The sequence below is a fragment of the Lygodium microphyllum genome, chromosome 26 (genome assembly GCF_053477565.2).
Source record: "Lygodium microphyllum isolate KBCC chromosome 26, Lygodium_microphyllum_v1.1.10, whole genome shotgun sequence".
Classification (NCBI taxonomy): Eukaryota; Viridiplantae; Streptophyta; class Polypodiopsida; order Schizaeales; family Lygodiaceae; genus Lygodium; species Lygodium microphyllum.
The window spans coordinates 121,648,538-121,662,945 of record NC_141160.1 but is presented as its reverse complement, the minus strand read 5'-3'; the positions used below and the strand labels follow the sequence as shown (position 1 = coordinate 121,662,945).

The 14,408-nt window shown below is 40.2% G+C and overlaps 1 protein-coding gene across 2 annotated transcripts in view; it reads right to left on the bottom strand.

The window, feature by feature from the left end:
• The window catches only part of LOC148013753 (protein EMSY-LIKE 3-like), a 114,747-nt gene that overhangs the window by 43,541 nt on the left and 56,798 nt on the right, over positions 1-14,408 (bottom strand). Inside the window, exons 2-5 of one of the 2 annotated variants that reach the window (XM_087668591.1) lie at positions 12,577-12,770; positions 8,289-8,398; positions 7,835-8,072; positions 7,586-7,750 (exon numbers count right to left, since the gene is read on the bottom strand). In XM_087668591.1, the coding sequence (XP_087524717.1) occupies positions 7,586-7,750; positions 7,835-8,072; positions 8,289-8,398; positions 12,577-12,770 (707 nt within the window). The remainder of the gene's footprint in view (positions 1-7,585; positions 7,751-7,834; positions 8,073-8,288; positions 8,399-12,576; positions 12,771-14,408) is intronic. The other variant, XM_087668592.1, reaches the window with a different exon arrangement.

Here is a 14,408-nt window from a genome sequence, read left to right as displayed (position 1 = left end):
TATTCCCTCCAATTTGAGGATTATCTCACGATACTCCTCGAGATATGTCAGCAAAGGTCTTCCCTTTTGTCTGACAAAATCCCAATCTTCCCAATTTCTCTCCATTTCATTTTCAAGAAGGAATTATTTCAAAAAGACCGATTCAAATTGAGCCCAAGTTTCAGGTATTTTATTTGCCTCCTTTAAAGTTCTCCACCATTTATATGCCTTTGGCCCCAAGGTTAAACTAGCCTCCAGCGCCTGAAGATGTGGTGAAATATTCTTTAATTTATGCAAATCTTCCCATTTTTGGAGGAAATTAAAGATAGTATCTTTATTTATGTCCTTTTCCTCCCCATGAAACTGAGGGGGCTTCATATCTTTTAACATTGGGTTATCCCTCAGCTTTTGGTGGGGTTTCCTAAAGTCTCGCATAATCACATCTAGATCTTTTGATGAAGATGGAATGTCTGAGGTTTCAACCTTACCTTTATCTCTTTCTAGTGATAAGGCTATTTGAGATTTTATTTATGTGAGTGCTTGAGTTAGAAACTCCATTTGAACTCCCTGTGCTTGCACACAAGCAGTTAGATCATCAAATTGTTCTCGTGTAGCAAAAAATTCTTCCCATTGTTCTTCTTGAATTTCCGTTTCATGGGGATCCACCATAGGATGGTCCCCGGAACTAGAGCCTTCGGTTACCCCCTCTTTCTCTTTCCCCTCCATTAATACACTGAAATTAGAAAGCAAATATAAGAAATTTGCGTACAAAGATGAGGTACTTCCCTGATTACAATGATAGGGCAGATGTCAATGGCCTTTACAGCTTAGTTATAGCAACAAAAACGTAAGGAACAATTCCACTTTCCTCCAATCTGTGCAGGTCGCGTGGGAATAAGGTCTGTCGGGCAAGAATGCAAGATAAGAAGGGCATTAAACACCCCCATGCCAGGTCACATATGAACAAACTGTGACCACTGTTGTCACTTTAAAGCGGGATTTTGCCCGACACGACTTGCACTGGCGCAAGTTCGAATCTTGCCGTCCACATTAATCCTGCAGCTGTCATCAACGCGGAAATGTCTAAGATGGAACTTGTTCACGCTGCTGCAGACGAGGACGAAAGCCCTTTCGACAGGACGTAGCCTGACGGCTCTTTCCGAGAAGACGTAGCCCGACGGCTCTTTCCAAGAAGACATAGCCCGACGGCTCTTTCCAAGAAGACATAACCCGACGGCTCTAATACCAGTGTTAGATGCCCGCAGTATTAGATGCCCGTCAATATTAGATGCGGGAGATTTCTGCTAAGTCTCCCTCTGTTATCCATCATCAAGCACAAGAGAGTCTTCCTTGGTTTTTCCTCCCAGCCACGTCTAGGAAGTGCTGGCTAGACTTTTCATCCATTGTGTCTCCCTCGCCAGCCGTCTCCTTAAGGTGAGTTATACTATTTTAGAACTCACTCACTTCCTAGGCTCCCCTTGACCCAATCGAGTGCCCAAGGCTCTCGGACGGTCTTTTCTCGCACTTGTTCCCCAGTATTATACCATAAATGTAACAGAACCCCCTCTCAACCTAGATGTAGATGCCGAAGATGAAAGAGAAGCCACGTCTAGGAAGTGCTGGCTAGACTTTTCATCCATTGTGTCTCCCTCGCCAGCCGTCTCCTTAAGGTGAGTTATACTATTTTAGAACTCGCTCACTTTCTAGGCTCCCTTTGACCCAATCGAGTGCCCAAGGCTCTCGGACGGTCTTCTCTCGCACTTGTTCCCCAGTATTACACCATAAATGTAACAGAACCCCCTCTCAACCTAGATGTAGATGCCGAAGATGAAAGAGAAGCCGAATTGTGGTCTTCATGTGGTGCCGAGAACCATAAGGAATGGAAGAAGATGAAATAGATGAAGCACCCCGCTAGAAGAGCAAGGTAGAAGTCACCGCCATGATAGCATCAAGAGATATGTTGCACGATCTGCCTCAGGAGGGGAAATCTCCATGCTGGAAGAAGAGCAGGCACTCCTAGGATTATGAAACCATGAAAGAAACAGTGCACATCCCCACATCTCTAGCCCAAGTAGGACCAAAGCAATCTGCAAGTTAGCCCTACACTGAAAGACAAAACCCTGCAAAAGAGATAAGAATCTACAAACACAGAGATCAGTGGTAAGATGTTTCAAAGCAAAAAATAACAAAGAGAAAATCTAACTGAAAAGACAATCCAATGAATGTGTATGTGTGAGTAAATGCAGTGCAAGACATAAAAATGAAAAAGCTAAGGACAATGCAAGGTGGATCCATAGGTAGGGATGGACTAACTAGCCATGGGCATGGAAGCCATATAAGTAGCCCATGGTAGAGGTGGAATGGGAACACATGGAGCAGAAGATGGAAATCCCTACGTAGATGTAACCAAGGTAAGTGGGATGACGCACCATGAGCGGAGGATGGAATCACTTGTATCTGAGTGGTCATGTGAGAGGTGAATCTGGGGATAGTAAGGGGATGCCCAACACAGCCGTCCCAAGTGCAATGGGTGTGCTCATTTGCAGAAAGGTGAGGGGCACTGCGTTAAAGGGTGGCATTCCCCCTAATGAAGTACCATGGTGCAAAGAGGTAGAGAATGGGGTAGAGAAGGAAAATGTGCTAGGTGCAGAGATGGAGGATCCAACCCCGTGTGTGTATGTGTGTGTGAAGTGGATGGAGTGTAATCTGGGATTTCAAAGGATGAAGAGAGATGTTCATGCGTGGAGATAGAAGAGGGTGGGATGGGAGGGAAGTGAGAAGTGTAAGTTATATGCTCAAATGACATAGAAGTTGTAGATGTACCTAAATTTCATCTGCTTCGTGAGCCCCCTCTATTGAAGTTCACACACGCAAAGCCATCCAGATCTTGCACCTCAAAAGAATAAACAAGTAGGGTTTTGATTCATGCAACTCAAAATGATTGTACAAACCTGACATTGGACTTGGCTGAGATGATGAAGATGGATCGCCAAACTCTCCAAATGTCGTATGTCCTCCATGATCGGAGAGATGGCCAACCTCACCAACTCGTCCGAATGTGGTAGCAAAGCTTCTAGGAGGGCTGTAAACATTACCATACTTGTTGCGATAGTACTCATAGTCCTCCTCTATCATGTTAGTGAAATCTAGAATAGGAGTAGAACAAAAAGGCGAAGATGAAAGTGGAGTGGCATCCTCCTCGCCGAATCCATAATGCCGTCTCAGGGCCTCCAGTGATGGAGAAGCCTGTTAGGACATCATAGGAACTGGAGAAGGTGTCTGGGACATTGTGATTCGGTTACGAGTCGTATTGTGTGCCTCGCACAAAGACTAGCTCTCCACAATATCCATAGGATACTCTTTACAAGAGCATTGGCTCTAATATCATCTGAAGAAAACTACTAGTGTTTGCACTGAGGAAACACAGTGTACGACCACGACAAAAACACAAAGAGACAGACACAAAAAGCAAAACTCAAACTGTAAACGCAAAACTCAAAACTCAAACACAAACAGAAGGGAGAGAAGAACACAACTCTAAAGTGAATGAATACTCCAAATAAATATAAAAGTGTACAGATACTCAAGGGCAAAGCAATGTGTCAGAGAGTGACGTCCACCAAAAACGGATCCTAAGTGTTGCGACCACTAGTCGGAGTGACGGAGTGAGAGAAACACCGAACGCTAATCACCAAAGTGTGAGGAGACTGAGGCGACTGTAAAGGATAATACCTTATGATGAGGGTAAAGCAGCAAAGCATAGCAATAGAATGCTGTAGTACAATGTCACAGTAAAATGCGGCAGTAAAACGTAACAGTAAAACGCCGCAATAGAACACTGCAGTAAAACACCGCAGTAGAACAAGGTGATGGCAATAGTCGAGAAGGCTGTTGGACCGCCATGTGGTGGGAGATTGATGGCTGAGATCTGGACATAAGAGTGAGAAACCTACACAGGAGGAATGAGGCTGAATGGAGATAACCTGTCTATCTATAGATGTTGAAGGGTGCCCCAAAGAATTAGCGTTTTTGGGGGACCACTGAAACTCTCTCAGACCACTTTCCGTTTAAGGATTTTTCATTAATTAAGTGTGTTTTGGGGCTGTTTAAGAATGCTCGTCAGCTAAAAAAGCGTGTTTTAGCTCAACATGACAGCCACCTCAAGACCCCTACCAATTGGTAAAGGCATCATCCATTGAATTCAACACCTGAAATTTGTGTAATTATCAAGGAATTCAAATGACAGCCCATTCATTGTAATTTAGCATAGCATTTAGCCAATTGATGGTTCCATTTGTGCAAGTCCCGAGTGAAAAATCAAGGGGCAACTTACCCGAATTGATCACTGATTGTTGCTACAGCAAAGAGACCTTTAGAACAGCAAAGGAGATTGTAAATCTCAGCTTGTACTCATTCCATTAGAAATCAAGTTAAAGAAATACCAAAAAGGGGCAACAGTTTTGGAGCCAACAAGATGTCCAATGTCCCCCTTTCCAAAAAGAAAGGTTGGTTTCATGTGATCAATTCTCAAATTAGCAAATAATCAATTTATAATCAAATTATGCTCAGTTTTCAATGGTTTCCAGCTAGTTCCATGAACAATAGCATGTTAGTAAATGCATCAACAATGTCGGCAGCAAGTTTGGGGCATATGGTATGGTTGGATAACAGTGGCCAATGTTGTCACTGTGATGCTTTACGAAAATTCTGATGCAATATGCTTTTATTCTAGTACAATGGGTTGCAATTGAGGACCATTGCAAGGATTTCAATGGGGAGGTCTATCACAAGCACGTGAAAATTTGAGATGCTCTAATCTTGTCGATAACATTTAATTAAGATATATTAATCAAATGTGCAAGGTTGTTTAGCACATGTGATGCACATGGCAGTTATTTCATGGTAACAGGCAAGGAACCACAAGGACACAGTGGATGTCGAAGGCAAAAGTTATAGTAAGTTATACTCTGATAGATACTAGATGGTACCCAGTGTTAGATTTTAGCCTGGACCAATTTATTGGCCACTAATGTTAGTGGTGGCATTAGAGATTATGCCTTAATTATTTAATTAATGCTAGTGTAAGGTTCAATAACTGCTCAAGGATACTTGGAAGATAAATTGGCTCAACCAATTTAATTTGTTGAGTACTAGAAAAATTATTAAATTAATTTTCAAAATTAATTTAATAAGCTGGATAATACTGGATAATGAGATTAAAAGGCTACCACTTGGCAAAACTTACCCATGCAAGTGAAAAAAACGTTTTTAGGGGTTCGTAGGAGTCTATTCCAGCCATTGTAAGAGAGAAAGAGACTGGTAGAAAGCAACGAGATGCTACAAATGTGATTTGCAGCCACCATGGACCAATCCTACAACAAGTGACAGCAATTTGGAGCCCTCCAGAAACAAGTGACAACAGCCCAAGGTCCTTTAGTCCAAGTGACAACATATAGAAAAGGGTAGCAGTCTTTCTAGTAGTCCTAAGCTGTAGATGACACCTTTCATGGCTATTTGAGCAAGGCAGTAGTAGCTTTTCAAGTTTCTCATCGTGATGAAACTCTGAAATTACTCTCTGTAGCATTCTCTCTCATCTCCCAGTCATTTCTCAAGTTATCTCAACATTTTCCAATAGTTTGAGCCATCAAAGGAAGATATTTCAATCAATCTCTGTTGTAAACCCTAGTTTACAACAAAAATTAGAGTTTTGACGGCCACCTCGAGATGCGTGCTCAAAATTGAGGGCCAAGGACTTGAACTCCAACAACTAAAATTGAGGATTTTCAAAGAGATTCAAAAGGCCAACCAACCAATATCAAATTTGGGGTTGAATTTGTTTTCAAGGAGTAAGGTGAAGGCCAATTCCCAAGCAAACCAAGAGACACATTGATTTGGAGGCTTGTTGGTCAATTTTGACAACAAGAGGCACTTGGATTAACAGAGAAAATCAAAGGATCTCAATTGTACTCCTTCCATTTGCAATATAAGATAAAGAAATACCACAAGTGACGTCAATTTTTGGGCCAACAACCTATCCAATGTCCAAGATTGTATGGTAAACTATACATTTCAGTTTCGTGAATTTGTTAATTGCTATAATTAGTGCTTAATCAAGGGATTACCATCCTCTCCGAGAAGGAAGAATGGTTTCAATCACCTTTTTTTTTGGAAAAAAACATAGAATTGTGAGGTCTATCAATTGTTGATTGTTTAAAAACTATTGCATATTTAAAAGAAGTATCGATTCAATAATATTTTGAAAAAATAGAGATGTGCCGATTGATTGGAAACATTTCTATCATGGAGTCATATAGACATCTTGTGTTTGGGTTTCGAAAGTGTGCTTATGTGTTTATCTTCAAGAAGAGAAATCTTCACTTGAGGTTAGATTACTTTGCCACTAAGCTACAAAAGGCATTATGAATTTGTGTCGGTATATTGAGGAGCTGAGAAAGAAAAGAGAAGCTTAGTTATTGCCTTGTCACTAAGATATAGAGGCATTGGGGTGTGTCTTCCATTGCATCATTGTTGTATAGTGTTATGATTGAGTACCTAGTTGAAACTGTCGATTTTGCCTAAATCATTGTCCCCACACACACTCCTTTTTGTCTCATCCGTGGGTTGTGAGGTGTGTTTTCATATTTCACCACTCATTATACAATGTCTCAAGCACTCAAGCACTCACATCAAGCCTCTATGTTTCAATGCAAGCTTCAAGTACCCTCCTCTTCCTTTCATTCTTTGTCTTAATCTTTCCCTTTTGGTTGGGTGAAGTATGAAGCATAGAGTGATCAACAAAAGAGGGGCATCATCAGCATTCTTGTTTCTTTCCTCTCCATAGTGGATTCCAGCATGAATGGAAAAAGAATATATGTGACTTTCAACTACTACAAACACATTTGGCAAGCAATAATTGTGGTGAGTCTAAAATCTAAAAATAAAAATTATTATCAAGGCATTTGTAATAATGAAAACTATTGTCTTCAAGATAATTCTAATATATCTTATCATTCAGTCTTAACCATATTGATAATCAAGATAACGGTACAGGGTGAAATGCTTCACCCTGGGCAGGTCATGGATGAAACATATATTTGGCATTCATATATACAAGTGAGGCAAATTTGCAAATCAAAATTTATACAACAATAATCAAGTTTCAAATATTTGACATGTTACATTAAATAGTTATCAGATAGAAAGCTAAACCTAGCAATGAGACATTTCACTCTCGATACGAATTTTGTGCATCCCCTAGGTAAAACATGTATAGTGCTTACATTTGCATAGTCATATATAATATGTAGATTGGTCCCATTTTAGTGTTGTGGCAGAGAATTGTGTGATAACTACCTGTATTTTTTATCATAACTGCAGTATCTTGACAAAAGGGCTATTTTCAATTGTCCTTACGTCTGCACAGGGTCTTTAAGCTATAGTTTCTGAATATATACAGCTACAATCTATGGTTTTTTGTTTATTTATTGTTTACAAAAAAATTATTTGTAGTTTCCATTATTGACCAAGGATAGGAACCTTGAACTCAACCTGTACATCATTGTGGCCTACATAGAGCAATTAACAGCATTGAACTAGAAGACCTTACAGTCTCTGGATTATAATCTGTGATGACTGCATCATAAAATTCGTTATCGGCTGGCCATCGTGTTTTCACTCGTGTTCCAACCCAAGGATCAATCTGTTGAGCTGATCCCTCAGCACCTCCTAATGATTTTGAAGACAAAGCAGGAATACCAGATTGCTGTCGACCCTGGAAGTCCAGCTGAATTAACCAACAACAAATGGCACAGAATCTATACATATGAACTCAAAAACAGTGGTGTATAGGACATACCCCTTTGCCTTTCTTGCCTCTTGATCCACCAACAGGTGGTACCCGCTTTCCGGATGAACCTGGAGCTAATGGGGGAGATGGAAGCCCAGCTTTTATCGTAGGTGGAGGTAGAGCTGCTTGTGATACATGAGTCGTTTTTTGTTTCTTGCGAGAGGCAGCAGCAGCAGAAGTTGGCGCAGGCTCCAAGATTGGAGGAGCATACATCGCACTCATGCGCTCATCTTGCATTCTTCGCTCCCTGTTAGCCAGTACAAGTAAGCCTTGCAGCACATGAAGTTTAAAGCAATGAATGCAAAAGTTGAAGCAACACTACAACTAATCATCTTAAACATATCAGAAAGTTTTCAATGTAACAGTTAAAGCATCACACATTAGATCATTTAACCTACTTATTGAATAGCTATGCCATCAATACCTACTTTAAACAAAAAGCATGCATAAACAAAATAACTACCTGATCTGACGAGAAGTACCATTCGATTCAATGCCCATTACAAACTCCAAATGTTGTTCTTCTGAAATTCTCAACTCTTTCCGTAGGCTTGACATGAGCTGTTCCTTGGCCTATATAATCAACATCAACCACATGCCAATTCCATCAACCACATGTGAACCCCACTACGGAGGCAGGTGAACAGGAGATTCAAGATTATATTATTTGCAGGTCAAATTAGCAATATAGCACGCTTGCTACTCATACAAGCAAACACAATAAATTTTAGTGCAAAAAAAATATCTGCAGGGAAGTTCTGTGATTATTGAACTTCACGTTACCAAGAAACTAATGGATCAAAAGAGCAAATACTGACATTTTCCCTTGCCATGCTTCATTTATAAAGCCTCTCAGAACAACTGCAATTACATATGGATAATTAATTCATTCCACACTTTCATTTGCACGTAGATTAGTGTTTCAGCTCCTCTTCTCACTGATCCTCCCACACAAGCATCAAGAGGACAATTGTTGACCAGCCTGTCACCTTTCAATCAAAAAAACAGTTGCCCTACTCCTTTAAACAGACTTTCCACGTCCACAAAGCCAACTGCCTTCCTTCACTTCAGTACTTTGTTATATCCCCCACCCAAATCAGATGTTGCTACTCCTTTTTCCATTTTCACACTTAGTCCTCTCTTTTTTCAAGAAGTTATTGCATGGATGGATACTTTGCATACACAACACCTAATAGACCAACTTAATCACAAAATTCATCTTCCTAATAAGCATCTTTGCATGTTCATCACTAGGAACCCTGATCTTCCACAAGCAGGAGAAGTTCAAGAAATGTCCTTGACTCAAAAGTAACACACAAAAAGTGTCGAGCATGTTTCAGATTATGTGTATGAATGCACAATGAAGATTGAGAATTCCCTTTCAGCCTCAAAACTGTCTCACGGCTCAGATCCAAACACTGGCCATGTTATCTAGGACTACTCCTTAGGTATATTGTACTCAAGGCCATACATCCCCGAATTCTGATCCTCTAGACCATTCTTGAGGTCCCACCATAATCCCCTAGGTCATTCCCAGATAGCAATGTCGACATCTTAGCTTGATCCCCTTAGGTCATTCTTACATTCCATCCTACTCCAGTCTCCATCCATACCCCTAGCCAAAATGTGTATGGTCTATTCATATTTCAAGACCAACTAAACCAAAACGAACAAATGTGTATGGTCTATTCATATTTTCTATTCCTGCCAAAGAGTCTTTCATAAGGCAGGCTAAAAATCTTGTCATAAGATTTGATGCCCATGTGCATCATAATGGTTCCACCTAACAAGTCACCCATCTATACAATGCTTGACTTTCCAAATGATTGATCGTTTTTCTAAAAGGTTGGAATGTGACCCTTAGAATATGTATATAGTCACATAACAATGTGACCTTTAGCACAATCTATAAGTCAAATAATAACTCTCTCTCTGACGAATCCATCAACTCACACAGTGAGCTTAACTCCAGCTCCGAAAGACATATTTGGCAAAGCCACACTCTGTAGACTAATAAAAGCAAAGGTCAATTGACCACAATAGGGGCAGAAGGTCATGATTTCATTTCCACTCCTGAAGAAGTCACGGTATCAGACAGACATTGCTTAGATTAGTAGGTTAGTCAGGATACTTTTGTTGTTATTGGAAACAAGAGTTCATCAATTTCATCTGAGATTCTACTAGCTTTATACTCAGCGCTCTTCCATTGATGGTTCCCCTTTCACACCAACTGAAAAGATGAATTTTCAGCACTCTTTACCATCTTTCTCTTGTAGCTTTATTGGAGGCCTCAGGTACTGAAGAGGTCCAGCAATATAAGCCCAAGGTTAAACCTGGATACTTGACTTTGGGATCACACAAAGCACTAACTATATGCCCCAACTCTCTTGAAAAGACACAATCTACTACAAGCATTCCGAGTTGGTGCACACAGTAACAGTCACATGTCCATATGGTACAGCCAACAGCATTAAAAAATAGAAAATTTCAGTCCATAAGTGACAAGACACTATTGTGTTAGAAGCTAGGTATATGTTGTGAGTCTGCTGCTCACAATCCTTGCGAATGACAAGTTTATAATGAACCATAATAAATGGATGAATCTGACCACAAACTCTTACCTAGACAGCTGAAACATGCTCAATCATCTGACAACAAAAGGGAAAGAGAGACTCACACCACTAGGCCAAGATGTGTGAAATGAGGGTTGTACATAACTGTCTATAATGCCAGTAACAATCCCCCAATGATATAAATTTCTTATATTTGTGGTGCATAGTTGTCTCTGTACAGTACGGTATGGTACATATTAGTACAATTTTGTACAAAAAAATAGAATACTTCTGGCCACACCCCCCCAACCTCTTTTTTTTTCAAGCATCAATCTTACACACACACATGCAAACACACACACAACCCTCTCTTTTTTTTTCGTGAAGATAATTGAATTAGGTAGTTAATATTTCCATCAGACCATCAGGTCAACATTCTCTCTGTATCTCTTATTTTCTATTACATCAGACCATCAGATCAACATACTCTGTCTCTCTCAGTCTCTCTATAACTAATATTTACATGAGGCCTGCAGGCTCTTAGAACAACCAGAACAACCTATTATATGAACAGTACTAATAGATCACACAGAAGGAACAGCTAGAGTAGAGCAAACAATCGCCAGCCAGGGAGCAGCAATATCCAGAAGAACCAGGTCCGTTGACATCATAGAGGAGATTTGCCGTAGCACTATTCCACGCACATAGGCCACATGCCCATGGATCCCCGATGCTGAATCAAAAATAAAGGCATTGCGAGTACGCCATATATGCCACAGGGCTATCCATCTAAGGAAATGGAATAGGCAAGAACAATCTAAACTCAAAAAGGGCAAACACACACACAACCCTCTCTCTCTCTCTCTCTCTCTCTCTCTCTCTCTCTCTCTCTCTCTCTCTCTCTCTCGTGAAGATAATTGAATTAAATGACAATATTTATATCAGACCATCAAGTCAACTAAGAAAAACAAAACAAACACAAATCAAGCCAAAAGGCATCTAAGACCATAACACACAAATATCACACAAAAAGGACAGCTAGAGTGAAGCGAACAATATCCAGCCAAGGAGCAACATCTCTCTCTCTCTCTCTCTCTCTCTCTCTCTCTCTCTCTCTCTCTATCAAGCTTCCCACACCCCTCTCTCTCTCTCTCTCTCTCCCCCCCCCCCCAAGCCTACACTTCTCTTATTTGTATGATCATCTTATGTATGATGTATCCAATCCCATCCATTTACTTGTAACTTGTATGTTGTAGTGCATATTGCGCATGAGGCATATACCAGAGAGGTTTTGGCATGTTACTCTCAAGTAATCATCTTATATACACTAATAGCATTGTTCTTTAGACTTTACACTTATTCTATCATCTTTAATCCAAAATACCCAAAATGGTTTTTTTTGTACTAATATCGTACTGTACCTTATGAAATCTTAAGATACCATTTAGTACTGCATTTTATTGTACCATAAGGTATCGTACCTTTCATACCTGACAACTATGTTGTGGTGTGAGCAGCACACACTGCGGTCTCACAAATAAAGAATAAACTACAAGGAGGTCTCGAACTTGAGTCAAACTAAGGGGCACATGGGAGGAAGGCACATAATTTGTGAAAAACTTTGCAGTAAATGTGTGACCCAAGCTAAGCGTAAAGGAAGTGCCTCAATCAGCAGTCAATTCAGCAAGAGACCTACCTGACATCAATAATGGCAATTGCATAATTTGTCCCTTGGGAAACCTTAATTCTAGCACTCAAGCTGAGTTTATAGATGCTTGTAAATACAAAGGAATTGACCAGCTTGTGCACGCTTGGAAACCCTTCTTATTGTCAGTCATTTTGGTCATCTCCTCTGACTGACAATTCAATTGAGTCATTCAAACCTCCTTTGGTGACTCTTATCCATCTCTCTCAGTAAAAACTTCATTATTTTAGTCATACAAGAAAACTAAACAGAACGGTCCAGCACATTCAAGATGGCAACACTTATTCTAGGAAAACAAAAACCTGTATCAGGAGATATTTGGAGATACCACATCAGTAGTTCATGTACCTTGTAAAGAGAATCTAGCGTGAAACAATGAAATGGGAAAATCCCAACAACTTTGAACAAAAAATATATTTAGTAGGAAATGGAAACAGACCAGTGTCATCCAGTAGAAAACCTCAAACAAAAACTCAAGTCTCTATGTAGTTTACCCAAGTAATGACTTCAGACTGAGCGCTGAAGGCCTGAAGAACAGCAATATATGCATCTTGCTCCAGTTTACGCAGCTGTTGATCTGCAGTTGATCGTCCATACTGTGGACCACCACCCACCCTTCCATTTCCACTCACTCTTCCAGCTCTGAAGTTTCGACCAGGTTGAGCTGGTGGAAGGTCATCATCTGTTCCTGCTCCAACATTAAGTGATCAAAGACTAGCTAGCAAAAGACAGGTGCCTGAAAAATCAAGCAAAGCACCAAAGGAGCAAGGGGCATCTTTAAAGGAGCTATAAATAAAACTTGATCTTCCAATCAACAAAAAATATTATCATTAATCCTTGCAATGAACCACAACCCTGTGCAGTGTGCTGCCTACCTTATTATATGAACCATCTGCCCTTCTGATCAATATTGGAGCATGCATTACTCCCCAGCCGATTTCAGAATAATTAAGGAATCAAAACCTTACCTCAATCTATTCTTAAATACGAGCTGTTTAACAAGTGTGTTGCCATTTTTGTTAGTTAATGGGCTGCATCCTAATTCATAATACTGCTGCACAAATTGTAATCAAACAGAAACATGCCCCTGTCCCAAGACGTTAGTTTTATTTGGTACTGTAATAGTTCACGGTACTTACACAAATGGGGAGTATTTGTCATACATAAATCTCAGAGTTGGTTTAATCTATATGCAGTCAACAATGAAGCATTGGCAAGTCAATTACTTGTCAAGACATAAAGCCAAACTACTAATCTTACCATAAGCTGCCCACATGGCTGTGAATCTGCAAAGCCACTCAATGAATCACATAGATGTAATACGCACACCCAAGGCAGAGAACTGCTGAACATAGTACCAAGACTGAGGGCTGCAGTTTGACTGATAAGTGGACAGACTATGTGCCACAATACCCCCACCTGTAGGACTAAACTGGAATGGCCAACCTAGAGTTACAACCAAATATCACGTCCAATAGAGTAAATGCCTGACAAATACAAAACATGGATCAAGCTCTAACCTCTTGGACAAGCTCTCAAAGTCCTTGAGACTAAACGGCTTGTTGCATAAGATTCAACCAGTTGTGAAGTTCGACCAATTGAAGCAAGGATAATTTGATGGAATGGCATAAACATGAGATTCTAGAGGTGCCCTCTAGGCACAAGAGGGATTTCCTAGCATGATGGATCCATAAGATTTGTTGCAAACGCTATAGTGGTATCAAAGTATCAACTTGCAATCTAGCGCAAGTTCTAATGACATCCACAAAACCACTTCATTTATGAAACCGTGATGGTTCACACCTAACACATACGTTTTTATCCCGCTTAGAGTGGTGTGGGAAACTACTAGCAGGAGGCATGCACAAGGGGTACATGATGCTAGTAGTGGGTACGTCAAGCTTGTCTGATACTTGTGTTTAAATTTTGTGTTGAGGTGATGCTTGTGCACAAGGATTTCTATGGTTCTAGTGATTGAAATCCCAGGAGCTGCCACTCCAAGGCTATGGTAGACCATCATCCATTGCCGACCTCTTGTGGTCAATATAGGCATTGATCTTTTTGCTTTGGCGATGACATTTAATTTTAAGTTGATCATTGAATGTAATGTCAATTTCACATTTAATGTTAACAATGGTACCTAATGTTTTTGTTACAATCACACCACTATTAACATCATTGTTATTGTCTATATTAGCTTTGATGTTGATTTCTGATAATGGTGTCGAGGTGAGGAGAGAGAGGATAAATTGTATCGAGACATAAGTTTTGTCAAGGAGAGAGAGTGTGTGTGTTGATGAAAGAGAGGATATTGATGAGTGATGTC